This window comes from Ovis aries, chromosome 6 (assembly GCF_016772045.2).
Source record: "Ovis aries strain OAR_USU_Benz2616 breed Rambouillet chromosome 6, ARS-UI_Ramb_v3.0, whole genome shotgun sequence".
Classification (NCBI taxonomy): Eukaryota; Metazoa; Chordata; class Mammalia; order Artiodactyla; family Bovidae; genus Ovis; species Ovis aries.
Window position 1 is genome coordinate 72,450,065 of NC_056059.1, and position 19,220 is coordinate 72,469,284.

Consider the following 19,220-nt stretch of genomic DNA (forward strand, 5'->3'; position numbering starts at 1 on the left):
TCTTCTCTCAGCTGGACTGACTTCATATTTTCAATCTCCACTGTAGGTTGCTCCAGTTAAACCGTCCCGGCCCAAGAGGCACCTTTCTTCCGCTGGCACCATTGAAAGTGTCAACCTGGATGCCATCCCCCTGGCCATCGCTCGACTGGATAACAGTGCCGCCAAGCACAAACTGTCCATTAAGCCAAAAAACAAGAGGGTGTCAAGGAAGCACAGGCGACTTGTCGGGGTATGTATGGCCTGGCAGACATCCTGATGCTGCCTAGTGGGGTGGTGCTGTGAGGGGCCTATGGAAGGAACTTGGTCTCTCCCTGTTGGGGATATGGCTCTGTTGCTGGCACAAGAGTGAATGGGCCCATTTCTCTTCCACCACCCTTTCTGACCTGTTGCCCCCCATCAGTGGCTGGTAGACCTCAGAGAGAGAGGCTCCTTCCCGAGGGGCTCCAGACATTTTGCTTTGCAGCAGAGAGATGGCTCCCTTTCCTCTGCCATAGCCTGAGTCAAAGGTTCTTCAGTTTGATTAGACTTCTGAGTCATAAGTTTCAGGGGACATTGATGACATGCTAATCTTATTTTTCCTCACCTTTCTAATGCTGGGCTACTGGTTTTCCTATGATTACACATGTGTATTAAGAAAAAAGAATTTGAGGATGACATAGAGAGAGGAAACCCAATGGCTGAAGTTCTTCCCTGCCTGCGGTGACCTGTGTCTGTGGTGGGAACGTGGTCCCTCTTTCACGATGAGGAGGGCCACCCACATCGGTGAATGAGATCGTAAATAAAGGTGGCCTGGGCACAGGGAAAGCTAATTCTGTTTCCCTTACCCACGTTAGGATCGACAGAACGAGCACGGTGGCCTTCTGCATCAGCTGTCCCTGGACCAGAACGGACACCCTGGAGAAGACAAGCCAATCTGGCAGGAAGGAGAGCTGGAGCCCCGGGACTCGGAGGAAGAGAAGCGACGCCAGGAAGAATACTGGCGGGACCTTGAGGCCAAGTGCAAACGGCAGAAGGCCGAAGCTGCGGAGAGGCGACGCCTGGAAGAGCAGAGGCTCCAGGCTCTCGAGCGGAGGCTTTGGGAGGAGAATAGAAGGCAGGAACTCTTGGAGGAAGAGGAGGAGGAGGAGGAGGAGGGAGAGGAAAGAGAAATACAGCTAGAGGCAAAGAAGAGGCAGAGCGAAGAAGAGATGCGGAGCCTGGAAGAGCCGGGTTCCCAGGGCCCAGAGCAGAGGGAGGAAGAGGAAGGAGGACTCCCAGAGGCCGAGGAGCCCGTGTGCCCAGAGGAAGAGGCGCAGCACCTGGGGAGATGCTTGGTGCAGGAGGAGATGGAGGCTCAGAGCCGGCAGGAGGCCGAGAACCTGCGACTGGAGGAGGAGGAAAGAGAGTTGGAGGAACTCCGAAGACTGGAGGAGCTGGAGGAGCAGGGGCGGAGGGCAGCCGAGAGGCAGCGGCTGGAAGAGGAGGAGAGGCAGCAGGAGCTGGAGGAGGAAAAACGGATGGAGGAGCTCAGGAGGCAGGAGGAGCTCAGGAGGCAGGAGGAGCTCAGGAGGCAGGAGGAGCTCAGGAGGCAGGAGGAGCTCAGGAGGCAGGAGGAGCTCAGGAGGCAGGAGGAGCTCAGGAGGCAGGAGGAGCTCAGGAGGCAGGAGGAACTGGAGGCCCAGAGATGGCGGGAGGAGGAGGAGGTGAGGAAGAGGGAAGAACTGAAGAAGAGAGAAGACTTAGAGGCCAAGAGGAGGCAGGAAGTGGAGAAGAAGCTTCAGGAAGCACTGAGAGTGGAAGAGGAGAATCAGCCGCAGCTGGACCACAAAAGCGGCTTGAGGAGCCCATTTCAGAGCGACTTAGCAGAGAAAGCAGAAGACCAAGATCACCCGAAACTTGAAAAGCTGAGAGAAAACTCCGAGAAACCGAGTATTTGGGTGAAGCAGAGCCAAGAGGCCACTGAGACATCGGGGGAGCAGCCCAGAAGGCAGGAGGAAGTTCCTGGGGATCGTGGTTGTGGACGGCAGGAAATGAGGGAAGAAACCAACATGCAGCCTCCCCAGAAGCAAGAGGCCCAGGTGGAAGAGATGCTGGCGCCAGGAGAGAAGAAGGAAGCTGCCACTCCAGAAACAGACAGAAAGGTGGAGGAACTCAGATGGCAGGAGGTGGAGGAGAGGCAGACCATGCCCAGACCGTACACTTTCCAGGTGTCATCAGGAGGGAAACAAATTCTTTTCCCCAAAGTCAATCTGAGCCCGGTGAAGCCCATGAAAGATGAGGGGCTCACCTCAGCTCCCCAAGAACCCAAGGCCCCCAAAGCCAGCCCAGCCTCCCACGCCCTGCCCTCAACCCTGAGCATCCCCCACACGGCCATCCTGGTCACCGGAGCCCAGCTCTGCGGCCCGGCCGTCAACCTGAGCCAGATCAAGGACACTGCGTGCAAGTCTCTCCTGGGCTTGTCAGAAGAAAAGAAGCTGGTGGATGTCCCAGCCCTGGAAAACCCACCCCGAGCCCTGGGGGAACCCCGGGCAGGCAGTGCAAAGACCAGGCCCCCACCAGAGTCTCCAAGCAGCACAGCCGCGCTCGCTGAATGGGCTTCCATTCGATCCCGAATCCTGAAGAGCTCGGAGAGTGACCAGCGTGGTGAGAGAGAGCAGTCTCGGGCTGGGGATGAGCACACGCCCAGGGGCCGGTGTGATTCCCGTGGAAACCTCCGGAGGACCCCGCCCGTAAATGCCAAATTCTCCATTAAACCTGCCTGGCAAAAGTTCTCTGATGGCGGCGGGGAGGGCTCCAGACCCAGCACCGAAGGGGAGAGCATCAGGAAAAGATCCGGGCCGGGACCCAGTGAAGAGGCCGTGCCCCAGCCCCCTGCTGCTGATACTAAAGAGGCCCTGAAAGATGCAGAGAAACCCAGGGCGCACCAGGAGCCAACGGACACCACAGAGGGGTACAAATTTGCCAAAGACCTTCCATCTTTCCTCGTCCCAGGCCTCCCTTACCCTCCACAGAAAGCAGTGGCCCCGGTGGAGCCCGTGACCACTTCAGATGGCCAGACCACAGATGGAGCAGGAAAGTCAGAGTCCACGATGCCAGGTGGGGAGGATAAAGCTTCCCTTTTCGGAATAAAATTGAGAAGGACCAACTACTCCCTGCGCTTCCACTGCGACCAACAGACAGAACAGAAGAAGAAGAAAAGGCACAGCAGCACAGGGGACAGTATCGATGGGGCGCCGTCGGCCCCAGGGAGCGCACGTGGAGAGCCAGAGATGGAGGCTGCAGCCCCCAAGCCTGGCCCCTTGCTCCCTGCAGAGAGGAAGCCAGCCCCAGCCCCCTGGAAGGACTCCTCTGAAAGCCCTCCCAGCCTCTCTCCTCCTGCGGCCCAGCCCGGGCCCCCACTGGCCGGCAGCCAGCCCCCGGCTCCAGAGCAGGACAAGGCGGCCAACAGGTTGCCCCTGGCCCAGAAGCCAGCCCTGGCTCCCAAGCCCGCAGGCCAGACCCCACCACCCTCCCCGCTCTCCAAGGTGAGCAGGCCCTACTTGGTGGAGTTGCTGACTCGCCGGGTGGGGAAGCCCGAGCCGGAGCCCAGCGAGCCATGCAAGGAGGGCCGGGACAGAGGCTGGCCGCCCTCGCCCCCACCGCCTGAAGAGAGAAAGGAGCAGAAGCGGGATAAGGAGGAAGAGGTGGAAACTGAGAGGAAACCCGCTTCCCCGGTGCCATCCGCTGGGCAAGAGAAGCCTGCCCCAACGCCCGAGGCGGGGAGGAAAGGTGCGTAGTTGTAGATCGCAAAGCTCTGCCCCTGTCCAGCCTCCTGAGTCACAGCTAAAGGCGCAACTGCCCAGGGCTGGAGGTAGCCCCTGGAGCTGTTGTTGGAGCACTTCCCTGGTGCCCTGTTCCCCAAGGGCCGTGACTCCTGAGTCAGAGTGAGGTTTTGTACTTGTCTTTACAGTTTTGGAAATGTGGACTGACTTGTGTGTCTGCAGCTCACACCCATTAGTGATCCCTACTTACACAAGTAGTAAGTTAGAGGTGCTGCACATACTGATATACTTTGGGTTGACAATGAAATTGTTAGTCGTGTCCAACTCTGTGGGACCCCATGGACTGTAGCCCACCAGGCTTCTCTGTCTATGGGATTCTCCAGGCAAGAATACTGGAGTTGATCGCCGTACACTTCTCCAGGGGATCTTCCCAACCCAGGGATCCAACCTGGGTCTCTGCATTACTGGCCAGTTCTTTACTGTCTGAGCCACTAGGAAGAAGGTGTCGTTAATCTTTAGGAGGGGCCTGTACAGTGACGATAAAAACTGGTTTCTTACCCCAGTGTGTGCGCTCTGCTTCTGGGCAGTAGTGACAGAAACTGAGGAGGTGGGACCTCAGGGGACTTTTAACTAGCCCGCAAGGAGCCGCAGTGTGCATAATCAATTTTGTCTGTTTATGCTCAAGGCCCTGGGCCCTGGCCCCACCAGCTTGCTACTGTGAAGCCCTCTGGTAAGGAAATTTTAGGGCAACCCTTACTCCTGGCTGCCCCTCGTGTTTCTTCATACTGGATGTTTGGGGCAGTGTGGTGATCACTTGGTTTGACTTTGGGGCCCCAAAAACCTTCATCTGATACTTTTTGGTTTTGCAGAGTAGGTGGTCAGGTGCGGGTCATAGCCCAAAATTTGCTCCTCAGGTTTTTGTAGGGAAAGTTTAGGTAGTTGTTTAGATTTGGGGTGGGTTTTGCAGAGATAAGAACTCCCTCAGGGACACTGGTTTGGCTACTTGCCTTACGGAAGACCCTGTCGTCCTTTTTAAGCAGGCTTTCCTTGGCTCCCTGGCCTGGCGCATTGATCAGCAGCACCAGATCCTATCTCCCTATTGGTTTCTGTTTGTCCTCCCGAAGAGGAACCCATCTTCAGGTGGTGGTGGTTTTACCTGTGTGCTGGGCTCTAGGCATTAACTGCAGTCAGTCCCCACAAGCCTGTTAAGAGCTGTACCTTAGATTGCCTAGGGTCTGTGGACGTAAGCCCCATTGGATTTCAGAACTAGGTGTTTTGGGGGCTGGTCACTGAGGTAGAAGTCTTAAACGCTGAGGTCCAGAGGTGGGGGTTCAAATCCTTTGCTTCTCAGAGAGAGAGAGGGCGTTGCGCTGAGTTCCCTCCTGGTTGTGGATCGCTGTGCCTGGGGACGGGGTTTATGGTGAGATTGTGTCTCAGCCTCTCCTACCCACTTCCATGTATGGTTTTTGTTTCTGTTCCCCTGATGTGCTAGAGTCAGTCAGCTAGTTTCTGGATCTCTTTACAAAGGAATTGTTCCGTATGTGACTGTGAACGTGGTTGTCTGTGGAAAGAGTGGAGTTCAGGCTCTTCCTGCATCACCGTCTTGAAGCAGAACCACTGTTTTCAGTTTGGACTCTAGCTTTTGTGTTGTTCCCTTTTGTGGTATCATCAGCGCTCCCCTCACAGCTGACCCGCTTTCTGATTCTCTTATCTTCTCCCAGAGAAACAACGTCCTGTTTTCTGCTGCTGTCTCTTAGAGAGATTCTTCTAACTTTTACCAAAACCTGTTGCTGCCCCTGTTTTCTTTCTCAGTGTTGAGATTCTGGGCTGACAGTCTCTGCTAATTGACTTTTTCTTTATTTGGTAGAAAAGTGTGAGAGCAAGGACCGCATGGTGGTCTCTACCTGAGACCGTTGGGGTTTTAACACTACGACTCCAGGCCTGGGCTGACCAAATTCTTTAGCTGGACGCCTATCTGGATAAAAGTATTAAGCCTGGACCTCCAACTTACTTGTTAATTGTATGTATATAGTACCATCATTAGCTAAAACCGATGGAGCACCACAGGTACTGAGGCTGAGATTCACTGAAACAACAATGGATGTAAGTCCACATTGCAAATCATGGTGCAGATTTTTATTTTATTGGGCCAACTTCTTGTCAGATCTGATTTCTTCGTGGAGTATCAGGCAAAGAACGTGACAGCTTTGCTGTGTTCTTATGCTTGCATTATTGGTAGTATGTTTAATCTGTTTGTTTGCTGGAATTTCATTATACCATCTGTCCATTTCATAAGAGATCATTTGGTTCAAAGAAGGTATGTCCTAAACTCACTGAACTGCAGATCTTCAGTACAAGTGAGCAGAGCAAGTGAGGACACGAGTACAGGGCCTCTCCTTGCATCACATCACAGGGCTTCCAGCTTCCCCTGAAGCTGTCTTTATTTTCTATTCTTTTCAAAATTGAAGTGTAGTTGGTATACAATATTGTGCCAGTTTAAGGTGTATAGCCTAGTGATTCATTTTCTGTGTATTTTGTTTGCAGATTATATTCCATTATAGGTTATTACAGGATATTGGGTATAAATTCCTGTGCTGTACAGTAGATCCTTGTTGCTTCCATATTTTCTGTACAGAAGTTTGTATCTGTTAGTCCTTCTAATTTATCCCTCCTGCCTCCCTCTCCCCCTTGGTAACCATAAATTTGTCTTCTGTGCCTGTGACTCCGGTTCTTTTTTGTATAGTCATTTGTGTTCTTATTTTTTTTAGGTTATGCATATCATGTAGTATTTGTCTTTCTCTGACTTTTTTCACTAAGCATAATATTCTGTTGGTCCATTCATGTTACTGCAAAAGGCAACATTTCATTTGTTCTTATGACTGAGTAATATTCCACTGTGGCTCCTCTTCCATAAGACAAACAGAAACCAATAGGGACGTATGGTCTTTACACTGCTGATAAACATGCCAGTCCAGGAAACCAAGATGTGGTGTGTGTATGTATATGTATGTATGTGTGTACATATGCGTGCTAAGTCGCTTCAGTTGTGTCCAACTCCTTGCAACCCGATGGACCATAGCCCGCCAGGCTTCTCTGTCCAAGGGGTTCTCCAGGCAAGGATACTGGAGTGGGTTGCCATGCCCTCCTCCTCTATCCCAACACAGGGATAGAACCAGCATCTCTCACATCTTCTGATTGGCAGGTGGGTTCTTTACCACTAGCGCCACCTAGGAAGCCTGTGTATACGTGTGTGTGTGTGTGTGTGTGTGTGTGTGTGTGTACTGTGTGAGCCCATATATAAACATACAATATATACACACTCCACATCTTCCTAAGTCAGTTATCTGTTGACAGGCGCTTAGGTTGCTCCCACATCTGGACTATTATAAATAATGCTTCTATGAACATTGAGGTGCCTGTATCTTTTTAAATTAGTTTTCATTTTTTCCACATATATACCCTGGAGTGGAATTGCCGGATCATGTGGTTGTTCTATTTTTAGTTTTTTAAAGAATCTCCATAAGTTCAGTTCAGTTCAGTAGCTCACCCATGTCCGACTCTTTGCAACCCCGTGAATCGCAGCACGCCAGGCCTCCCTGTCCATCACCAACTCCCGGAGTTCACTCAGACTCGCGTCCATCGAGTCAGTGATGCCATCCAGCCATCTCATCCTCTGTCGTCCCCTTCTCCTCCTGCCCCCAATCCCTCCCAGCATCAGAGTCTTTTCCAATGAGTCAACTCTTCGCATGAGGTGGCCAAAGTACTGCAGTTTCAGCTTTAGCATCATTCCTTCCAAAGAAAGCCCAGGGTTGATCTCCTTCAGAATGGACTGGTTGGATCTCCTTACAGTCCAAGGGACTCTCAAGAGTCTTCTCCAACACCACAGCTCAAAAGCATCAATTCTTCGGCGCTCAGCCTTCTTCATAGTCCAACTCTCACATCCATACATGACTACTGGAAAAACCATAGCCTTGACTAGAGGGACCTTAGTCAGCAAAGTAATGTCTCTGCTTTTGAATATGCTATCTAGGTTGGTCATAACTTTCCTTCCAAGGAGTAAGTGTCTTTTAATTTCATGGCTGCAATCACCATCTGCAGTGATTTGGGAGCCCAAAAATAAAGTCTGACACTGTTTCCACTGTTTCTCCATCTATTTCCCATGGAGTGATGGGACCGGATGCCATGATCTTTGTTTTCTGAATGTTGAGCTTTAAGCCAACTTTTTCACTCTCCTCTTTTACTTTCATCAAGAGGCTTTTTAGTTCCTCTTCACTTTCTGCCATAAGGGTAATATCAAGGGAACATTTCATGCAAAGATGGGCTCGATAAAGGACAGAAATGGTATAGACCTAACAGAAGCAGAAGATATTAAGAGATGGCAAGAATACACAGAAGAACTGTACAAAAGGATCTTCACGACCCGGATAATCATGATGGTGTGATCACTCATCTAGAACCAGACATCTTGGAATGTGAAGTCAAGTGGGCCTTAGAAAGCATCACTACGAAGAAAACAAAGAACCTCCATAGTGGTTCTTTATAAAGTTCTCCACAATGATTACACCGATTTACATTTCCACCAACAGTGTAGGAGGGTTCCTCTTTTTCCATATATCTCTGATATTATCTATAAACTTTTTGATGACAACCATTCTGACCTGTGTGAGGTGGTGTCTCATTGTGGTTGTGATTTGCATTTCACTGCTAATTAGCAATGTTGAACCTCTTTTCATGTGCCTGTTAGTGACTTGTGTATCTTCTTTGGGAAAATATCTATGTAGGTCCATTTTTTAAAAAAATTTATTTGTGGCCATGCTGGGTCTTTGCTGCTGCATGTGGCCTTTCTCTAGTTGTGGTGAGCAGGGTCTGCTTTTCATTGCTGCTGGCAGGCTTCTCACTGCGGTGGCTTCTTTTGTTGCGGAACATAGGCTGTAGGTGTGTGGGCTTCAGTAGTTTCGGCTCGGGGGCTCTAGAGCTTGGACTGGGTACTTGTGGTGCCTGGACTTAGTTGCTCCACAGCACGAGGATTTTCCCGGACCAGGAATCAAACCCATGTCCTTTGCATTGGCAGGTGGATTCTCAACCACTGGACCATCAAGGAAGTTCTTCGGTCCATTTTTTAATTGGGTTGCCCTTTTCTTCCCCCTATTTTTTTGGCCATGCTGCATGTCATGCAGAATCTTAGTTCCCTGACAAGGGATCAAACCCGTGCCCCCTGTAATGAAAGCATTAGTCCTTTGACATTTAACATAAAGTAATTATTGAGAAGTATGTACTTATTACCACTTTAATCTTTGTTTTCCAGTAATTTTTATAGTTCTTTGTTCATTTCTTTTTGTTTTTCCTTTCATGGTTTGATGCTTTTCTTTTGTAACATGCTTCAGTTTTTATTTTTGGTTTTTGTGAATCTATTATATGTTTTTGATTTGTGGTTTTGATGGAGTTCATGTATGTTGACCCATGACTATATCTGCTTGCTTTAAACTGATAGTCATTCAAATACATTTTAAAAGATGTAGTTTTATACTCTCCTCCCTCACGTTTTGTGATTTTGCTGTCCTAGTTTACATCTTCATGCTTATCCTTTTACTATTTATTATAGTTATAATTGCTTTTACACTTTCTTGTTTGTTTTTCGATCTAAGTACTGGATTATTTGGGGGGCATCCCTGATGCCTCAGTGTTAAAGAATCCACTTGCAATGAAGGAAATACAAGAGACTCGGGTTTGATCTCTGGGTCGGAAAATCCCTGGGGGCGGAAATGGCAACCTGCTCCAGTATTCTTGCCTGGGAAATCCCATGGACAGAGGAGCCTAGTGGGCTCCAAAGGGTCACAAAGAGTCGGACGCAACTGAGCACACACACTGAAGTCTCTAGGTGATCTTCAGTTCTTATTATAGGTTTGCCTTTCCTATCATGATTTTCCCTTTCCTAGAAATTCTTCTTTTCTATTTAGAGAAGAAACTTCAGTATTTCTGTTAGAGTAAATTTATTATTGCTGAATTCTTTTTAGTTTTTGCTTGTTTGAGAAATTCTCTCTCCTTCTATTCTAAACGATCATTTTATTGGGTAGAGTATTCTCAGTTTCAGGTTTTGACCTTTCAAGACTTTAAATGTATCACTCTGCTCCCTTCTGGTGTCCAAAGTTTCTGCAGAGAAATCAGCTGACGACCTTACTGGAATTCCCTTGTAAATAACTGTTTTTCTCTTGTTGCCTTTAGAATTCTCTCTTTAACTTTTGCCATTTTACTTATAATATGTCTTGTTGTGGTTCTGTTTGGATTCATTTTGTTTGGGACCCCCCCCCCAAGCTTCTTGTACCTGGATTCCTGTTTCCTTCTTTAGCTTTGGGAAGTTTTCAGCCACCGTTTTTTCAAATACATTTTCAATCTTCTTTCTCTTTTCTCCGTCTTAGAACCCCTATTATACACAGGCTTGCAAGTTTTATATATACCATAGATCTTGTATGTTGCTTTCATTTTCTTTTTGTTTTTCTGTCTTGTGTTTGATTGGATGGTTTTCATTATTCTATCTTCCAGGTTGCTTATTCTTTGTCTTTTAGCTAGCTATTCATTGCTCTTAGATTGCTTTTTTTTTTTTTTAATCTAGGCAGTTGAGTTATCTATTTTTGATTGGTTCATCTTTACAGTTTCTAGTTCCTTGTTACAATGACCTGAATTTCTATTAGTAATCTTTCTTAATTCAGTTAGCATTTTTACTATCACTGTTTTGAACTGGGGTTGGGTAGACTGGTGAGCTCTGTTTCATTATTTCAGGGAATTTCTCTTGCTTTTTAAATTGGGAGTAGTTCCTCCGCCTTTTCATTTTATTTTATGAATTTAGGAGAAACATTATCTGTTGTGGTCTTGGAGTATTTTTACATGGGTGCATCCCTGTATGGATTATGTGTGCCCAGTGTCTTTGGTATGAGGGCTGGGTTGATACGGATGCCAGCCATGTTTTCCCTCAAGTTGTGCTGGCCGTTATCACCTTGAGGAGGGGGTGTGTAGGGGGATCTAAAGCCTATGCGGGGTGTGAGATGGGACTTCCCCTCTGCTCTGTGGCTGTTGCTACGCTTTCAGAAAGGCACTCTTATCCCCAGTCGTTAGAGTAGCCTTGTGGGTCAGGCTTGATCAGGCTCTGTTCTCCTTGAGTGCATGCCCTGCTCCAAAGGAGGGGATTGCCAAAACAAGTGAAGCCTGTGCATTCACAGAGGACCTACACACCTATGTAGGTGCACTGCTCATACTCAGCCCAGGGTTCTGTCCCTTCCTCATTGTGTTCATCCTAGATCTAGTGTGTGGCTGTGGAGTGGAGAGACTGTGGCTGCAGGAATTGATGTCCACGCTGCCACCAGAAATCTGGCTGCCTCTGTGGCATTTTTCTCCCAGGGTAGTCTGCTCCAGAACCAGCACTGAACTGCAGTGAGGAGTGGGTGGGGCTTTCTTGCTTGGCCAGGAGACAAAACTGGGGCAGGCTTCTGGGGGGCCACCCAACCACATGCTGACAATGGCCACCACCCCATCCAGATCACATCCAAGGGCCCCCAGTCTGTCTCTGAGTAGCTAGACTAAGTCTTTTCCCAGGGGACAGTTGGCCCAGGTCACACGCCGCTGTGGTGTAGAGTAAGGCTGAGGAGTTCACCTAGCTCATACTGGAGAGTGCAGCAGGCTGGCAGCCACCAGTGCAGAGCTCTCTCCACCTTGATTGTTGACAAGCCAGTACATGCACCATCTTCATGAGTAGGTCTCTGCTTCTCCAGCCCTCTGTCCCAGAGGTTCTCCCAGCAGCCAAGGGGACTTGTCTCCTCCACAAAAGATACTAGGACTGGGGTGCCCAGTCTGTGGCTCAATCTGTTAGCTCCCCAGGGTGAGGGTCCCTGAATAGGGATCAAACCCATGCCCTCTGCAGTGGAAGTGCAGAGCCCTAACCACTGGATCACCAGAGAATTCCCAAGAACTCTTACTTCTGTAGAGCAGTTCAGTTCAGTTAGTTGCTCAGTTGTGTCCGACTCTTTGTGACCCCATGAATTGCAGCATGCCAGGCCTCCCTGTCCATCACCAACTCCCAGAGTTCACTCAAACTCACGTCCATCGAGTCGGTGATGCCATCCAGCCATCTCATCCTGTCGTCCCCTTCTCCTCCTGCCCCCAGTCTCTCCCAGGGCATCAGAGTCTTTTCCAATGAGTCAACTCTTCACATGAGGTGGCCAAAGTACTAGACTTTCAGCTTTAGCATCATTCCTTCCAAAGAACACCCAGGGCTGATCTCCTTTAGAATGGACTGGTTGGATCTCCTTGCAGTCCAAGGGACTCTCAAGAGTCATCTCCAACACCACAGTTCAAAAGCATCAATTCTTCGGTGCTTAGCTTTCTTCACAGTCCAACTCTCACATCCATACATGACTACTGGAAAAACCATAGCCTTGACTAGACGGACCTTTGTTGGCAAAATAATGTCTCTGCTTTTGAATATACTATCTAGGCTGGTCATAACTTTCCTTCCAAGGAGTAAGCGTCTTTTAATTTCATGGCTGCAATCACCATCTGCAGTGATTTTGGAGCCCCCAAAACTAAAGTCTGCCACTGTTTCTACTGTTTCCCCATCTATTTCCTGTGAAGTGATGGGACCAGATGCCATGATCTTCGTTTTCTGAATGTTGAGCTTTAAGCCAACTTTTGCACTCTCTTCTTTCACTTTCATCAAGAGGCATTTTAGTTCCTCTTCACTTTCTGCCATAAGGGTGGCGTCATCCGCATATCTGAGGTTATTGATATTTCTCCCGGCTTCTTATGCTTCTTCCAGCCCAGCATTTCTCATGATGTTCTCTGCATATAAGTTAAATAAGCAGAGTTGACAATATACAGCCTTGACAAACTCCTTTTCCTATTTGGAACCAGTCTGTGGTTCCATGTCCAGTTCTAACTGTTGCTTCCTGGCCTGCATACAGATTTCTCAAGAGGCAGGTCAGGTGGTCTGGTATTCCCATCTCTTTCAGAATTCTCCAGTTCCACACAGTTAAAGGCTTTGGCGTAGTCAGTAAAGCAGAAATAGATGTTTTTCTGGAACTCTCTTGCTTTTTCCATGATCCAGCAGATGTTGGCAATTTGATCTCTGGTTCCTCTGCCTTTTCTAAAACCCAGCTTGAACATCTGGAAGTTCATGGTTCATGTATTGCGGAAGCCTGGCTTGGAGAATTTTAAGCATTACTTTACTAGTGTGTGAGATGAGTGTTACTATATGCCAAACACTGTTCTAAAGGTTTTCACACCCAAGACCCCTTTTAATCTTCACATCAGCCTGATGAGGCCTGTGCCATTATTGACTCTAGTTTATGGATTAGAAAATGAAAGCTTGGAGAGGTTAAGTAGCTTTTCTGGGGTCACATAAACTCAAACTCCGGTCTGCTCAATTCCAGAGCCCAGTTACTCAACCTCTGATCCTCTCCACCTGGGAAGCTTGTTGCCCCAACTTGCACAGGCAAGACAGTCCACCATGGTAAGAGCGCAGACTGGAAGTCAGAAGTCCTTGGCTCAGGCTTCAGCTGTGCACTAAATGACCATGGTCACTGCCCTTGACGGCTTTGGACTCAAGTACTCACATCTATCAAATGAGGGCAATGGGCCAAAACCACCGTTTCTCACTGTCTTCCTCCAAGTCCTGGTGCCCTTAGCAGCCCCACTAAGAAGAGCAGTGCCCCCTTTTCCTCTTTTATACGTTTGGTCCACTTGTTTCGTCAGGGGACAGTGTGGGGTTGGGGCAGGGGGAGGAGGAAGTTCCATTGAAAAAATAAATTTTAAAAAGCAATAAAAAAAAGAACAATCAAATAACTACCTGGGTCCTCTGTAGGCCAGATGTTTTTTGACAGTGGAGACGATTTTTTCTTCCATTTTGAGGAAAGAGAAATGCTCCTGTTTTTTTCCTTTGAAGATGCTACTTTCCCACCCAGAGTAGTCACTCGGGCATTGGCACATTGTGTGTCAGAAGGGGATAGCTGACTGTTTCTTGGGCTGATTAATATGTCACAGTTTTAGGGGATGAGGGACTGAGATGAGTGAGCAGTTAGTTTCAGGGCAAACCTGCTTTTTGTCTTGACTGATTCTGTTGCGGGGTGGTGGGGTGTGGGTCCCACATAGCCAAGCTGGTGTCAGTTCAACTCAGTTCTGATTCTCTACTGGAGACATCATTAGAGTCCACAGGTTATAAGCTCAGTCCTACCAGACTACCCCCAAACTGGATGCCAATTGCAAATCCGCGTTGTTCAGTTAGTTTGCTAGAGGATCTCACATAACTCAGGGAAACATTTTACTTACTGGGTTATTGGCTTAAAGTTTATATGTGTGCTGTGCTTAGTCATTTCTGATTCTCTGTGACCCTTTGGATGGTAGCCCACCAGGCTCCGCTGTCCATGGGATTTTTCAAGCAAGAATACTGGAGTGGGTTGCCATTTCCTTCTCCAGATGTTCCTGACCCAGGGATCAAACCTGCATCTTGTGTGTCTCCTGCATTGGTAGGCAGATTCTTCACCTGCTGAGCCATCAGGGAAGCCTGTGTATATACACACACACACACACACACACACACACACGCACACATACATAAAAGTTTATATATATATATAAAGAATATAACTCAGATGGAAGAGATGAAGAGGGCAAGGTATGAAAAACGGGCATAGAGCTTCGATACTTTCTGAGCTAGTCACTCTCCAGCACCTCTGTGTGTTCTCAGCTCAGAAGCTCTCCAGACTAGTCCTTTTGGGTTTTTGTAGATGCTTCATTACAAGTTGTGATCAATTAAGTCATCAGCCATTGATGATTGAACTCAGCCTCCACCCCCTTGCCCCTCCCTAGAGCTTGAGGGTGGGACTCAAAGTTCTAACCCTCTGATCAGGTGGATACTGCCAACCAGACTCCATCTTTACATGCTTCCCAGGAATCACCTCATTTAGCAGAACAAGAAAGACCTTTATGCTCTCATCAGTTAGGAAATTGCAAGGGTTTTAGGAATTCAGTGCCAGAAACAGGGACAAAGATCAAATATGTATTTCTTGTATCACAATATCAGTCTTTTTTTCCCCATAGAAAAGCCGATGCTTCAGAGCAGACACTCCTTAGATGGCTCCAAACTTGTGGAGAAGGTTGAGACCGCGCAGCCACTGTGGATAACGCTGGCGCTGCAGAAACAGAAGGGGTTTCGGGAGCAGCAGGCAACTCGGGAAGAGAGGAAGCAGGCCAGGGAAGCCAAACAGGCAGAGAAGCTCTCCAGAGAACATGTAAGTAGCCTGTCTTCGGCTTTCACTCTGAGCTTGGCTTGCTGTCTCTTTTATTTTTTGAGCACCACAAAGACTCGTGGGGTCTTAGTTCCCTAACCAGGGATTGAACCCAGGCCCTGGCAGTGAAAGTGCCAAGTCCTAACCACTGGACAGCCAGGGAACTCCCAAGCTTGGATTTCTTTTAGTTCACAGGATTTAAAACAACAGTAACGAGAAAAGGCTGGCTGGGAATGGTGGAAAATACTTAGAGTAGAGCAGTAAATCAGTTGACCACTGTTAAGCCAAAGAGGTATTTTCAGTTAGAAATTTGATTTGGTTTCCTTATGCTCTTGGGTTAACCTGATTTGGCAGAATCCTCGCACACAACAATTATATGAAAAATACGAAAATAACTTTATTTTAAGCAGTGGGTCGAGAGGAAATTAGGAGTCTTGCTCTGTGGCTCTGATTGTATAGTTTGATGGGACTCTTCCGGGAAAGCATGTAGCATCCCCTCTTTGGGACATTTGACTGAGCTTCTCCTTGGCTGGGGGCCAGGGTTGAGCACACACTGCTCCCTGTGCAGTCTGGCTCCTCCTCTGGGAGCAGAAGATGCGGGCCAGCTGGTGGAAACCTCCAAGCAGCTTTGCCTTGCATGGTCAGTCCTTCTCTGCCTTTAGGATGGATACATGCTTTCCCTGACTTTCTGTCCTTGCAGGTCAGTGTCACCCCACAGCCTGGAAGCAGCAGCGTCAGCAGAGCTGGTTCCCTGCACAAGCCCACCACTCAGCCAGAAGAGAAGAAGCCAGAGACACCAGTGTCCAGGCTTGAGCGCAGAGAACAACTCAAAAAGGCCAACACTCTTCCTACATCAGTGACAGGTAAGAGAGAACAGGTCCATTTCTACTTATGTGTACTTAAAGGTTTTTTTTCCCTTAAAGCATGTTTTATTTCCTCTAGTGTAAAAACTAGCACAGCATTTTAGGCATTTCAGAGCACAAGCTGTCTTGCCACCCTATTCATAAACTTTGACATGAATAAATATCATCAGAAACATACCCACTATCAGTGGGGTGATGATACACATTTAACAGTCAGGTCTTCAGGGATTGGAGATACCTGTGATTTGTAGTATTTGTCCTTTTCTGTGGTGTAAATTCTCCCAGCCATGGCTAATGTCAAACTACCAATGTGATATCAAGTGGCTTATTAAATTCCTGAGCCTTTAACAAGGTGATATGAGCCTTCTCCGCCTCCACTGCCTGTGGTCCAACAAGATGAGGTTTTTTGACTTCCTGTAGCAAGAAAGACTGCATACCACAAGAACCATCTAAACAAAAGAAGAGACAAGATTATATTACGATGTGGGGAAAGGGTGAATTTTAGGTAGAATTTAAATGGAGCCAGTGTTTTTTGATAGTCTCAAAGCCAAGTAGTTGACATCAAGCCTGAGCTGAAAAGCAGATTCAGGAGCCTGTTTCCTTTGATGCCACATATTTAAGACCAGTGTGAGAAAGCTGTATGAGAAATCCCCTACCTGGAGCTCTGCCCTGGCTGGAAGTGGAAACTGCTTCTCTGAATCATGGTGATCCAAGTGGCTCAGATGCTCCAGGCAAAAGTGGGCTGGCCCCTTCTTACCGATGTGATTTCAGATAGCTAACTTCTGACCCAGGTGTGACATTACAGAGCACAGTTGTTCTGCTCTAAGTCCCTGATGTTAATGAACAACAGCAGTGTTTATACAAATTCATGACATGTAAGAGATACGGGCAAGTTTTAAAAAAAAGTCTTTATCCTGTTAAAAGATAAAATGATCCAGTAATGTTTATGACTTTCCTTATTGCAAGTCACTTGGAGGATGGAGAGTTTGAAAGAGCTTCCTCTCAGGGGCTGTTCAGTCAGTCAGTTCAGTTGCTCAGTCGTGTCCGACTCTTTGCAACCCCATGAATCCCAGCACGCCAGGCCTCCCTGTCCATCACCAATTCCCAGAGTCCACTCAGACTCACGTCCATCGAGTCGGTGATGCCATCCAGCCATCTTATCCTCTGTCGTCCCCTTCTCCTCCTGCCCCCAATCCCTCCCAGCATCAGAGTCTTTTCCAATGAGTCAACTCTTCACATGAGGTGGCCAAAGTACTGCAGTTTCAGCTTTAGCATCATTCCTTCCAAAGAAATCCCAGGGCTCATCTCCTTCAGAATGGACTGGTTGGATCTCCTTGCAGTCCAGGGGACTCTCAAGAGTCTTCTCCAGCACCACAGTTCAAAAGCATCAATTCTTCGGCACTCAGCCTTCTTCACAGTCCAACTCTCACATCCATACATGACCACAGGAAAAACCATAGCCTTGACTAGACAGACCTTAGTCGGCAAAGTAATGTCTCTGCTTTTGAATATGCTATCTAGGTTGGTCATAACTTTTCTTCCAAGGAGTAAGCGTCTTTTAATTTCATGGCTGCAATCACCATCTGCAGTGATTCTGGAGCCCCAAAAAATAAAGTCTGACACTGTTTCCACTGTTTCCCATCTATTTCCCATGAAGTGATGGGACTGGATGCCATGATCTTCGTTTTCTGAATGTTGAGCTTTAAGCCAACTTTTGCACTCTCCTCTTTCACTTTCATCAAGAGGCTTTTTAGTTCCTCTTCACTTTCTGCCATAAGGGTGGTGTCATCTGCATATCTGAGGTGATTGATATTTCTCCCGGCAATCTTGATTCCAGCTTGTGCTTCTTCCAGTCCAGCATTTCTCATGATGTACTCTGCATGTAAGTTAAATAAGCAGGGTGACAATATATAGCCTTAACGTACTCCTTTTCCTATTTGAAACCAGTCTGTTGTTCCATGTCCTGTTCTAACTGTTGCTTCCTGGCCTGCATACAGATTTCTCAAGAGTCAGGTCAGGTGGTCTGGTATTCACATCTCTTTCAGAATTTTCCACAGTTTATTGTGATCCTCACAGTCAAAGGCTTTGGCATAGTCTATAAAGCAGAAATAGATGTTTTTCTGGAACTCTCTTGTGGGGACTGTTAGGGTCCCTGTTTTCCCCAGTAGGCAGCCCTGTCTGTTCCTCAGAGGACACCCACCTTCTAGACACAAGATTTTTTTTTATGCCTTAAGAAATACCTGCTAACCGAGGTCTGGAAATGTAAAGAGGTCTCACGAGGAAAGCTATATTTACTATTTGGTGTGGAGGAAAAAAACTTTACATTTGAAAACCACTTTGGAAGATTTTCTCAAGGACTTCCAAGGGACTTACTTCATTTGATCTTATACCCAGGAATTAAGGATTCTAAACATCGTATTGATAAGGGTCAAGAGAGAATTCTTTCAGAATTCTCCAGAGTCAACAACGAGATCAACCTTTGCCTGCCTGATTTCTTAGAGACACCAAAGGGTAAATGCAGTTCAGAGTTGGCTCCACCTTAATAAAACAAGCCTTCTTCTGAAGTTTTGTCTTTCTATTATTTCCAGAGTTCTGCATAACTGTAAGGCCACTGCCATAGGCACTACATATGACCCGAAGATAAGATGGGAGCCCTCACCATACCAAGCCTCTGAGGTCTGATAAATAGTGATAGGAGGCAAAGGAATTTGTTAGACAAGTCTGAGTCATAAGAGCAGGCAGGATCCATAGGGTTTGGAGGGAGGAGGGACGCAGGGCATGCTTGGTGAAGGAAGTAGCTTTTAACCTTACCAGCTAACAAGTTCAAACTTCAAACTGAAAGGTTGTTGTTGAATTACAATGCCGGGATTCTTGGCCTCCGGAGGAGAAAAATTCAATCCAGGGCCAGAGATGAAGCTTGCTCGCTCAGAGCTTTTGTGTAACAAAGTTTTATTAAAGTATAAAGGAGACAGAGAAAGCTTCTGACATAGGCATCAGAAGGGGGCAGAAAGAGTACCCCTCTGCTAGTCTTCAGCTGGATGTTATATAGTCATCAGCAGTCTGTTAATGAAAGAAAGGAATGTCTCAAAACTTAGAATGGCACCAGGCCCCTCACCCATAAGATGTATTTTGGGATAATCTTGGCTCCAAATGGTTCATCTTGGGCCATAAAAGGATTAACTTGAATCTTGAAGAAGGGCAGAGCACCATACAAATAGTGTTATTTACATAGATTAGAGGAACAATATCGGAGTATAACATACTGGTTTATCCAGTAGGTTCTGAGCCCAAAAGGCGGAACCAACTTGAAGACAGAGTTTGGGGTACATGCATAGTACATTAGC

General features: G+C 47.4%; 1 protein-coding gene across 5 annotated transcripts in view; it reads left to right on the forward strand.

Annotated features, from left to right (window-relative positions):
* Window positions 1-19,220, forward strand: part of CRACD (capping protein inhibiting regulator of actin dynamics) — a 289,192-nt gene that overhangs the window by 266,473 nt on the left and 3,499 nt on the right. For all 5 annotated transcript variants that reach the window (XM_060417125.1, XM_060417128.1, XM_060417124.1 and 2 more), the window contains 4 exons: window positions 47-229; window positions 834-3,747; window positions 14,826-15,016; window positions 15,714-15,876. In XM_060417125.1, the coding sequence (XP_060273108.1) occupies window positions 47-229; window positions 834-3,747; window positions 14,826-15,016; window positions 15,714-15,876 (3,451 nt within the window). The remainder of the gene's footprint in view (window positions 1-46; window positions 230-833; window positions 3,748-14,825; window positions 15,017-15,713; window positions 15,877-19,220) is intronic.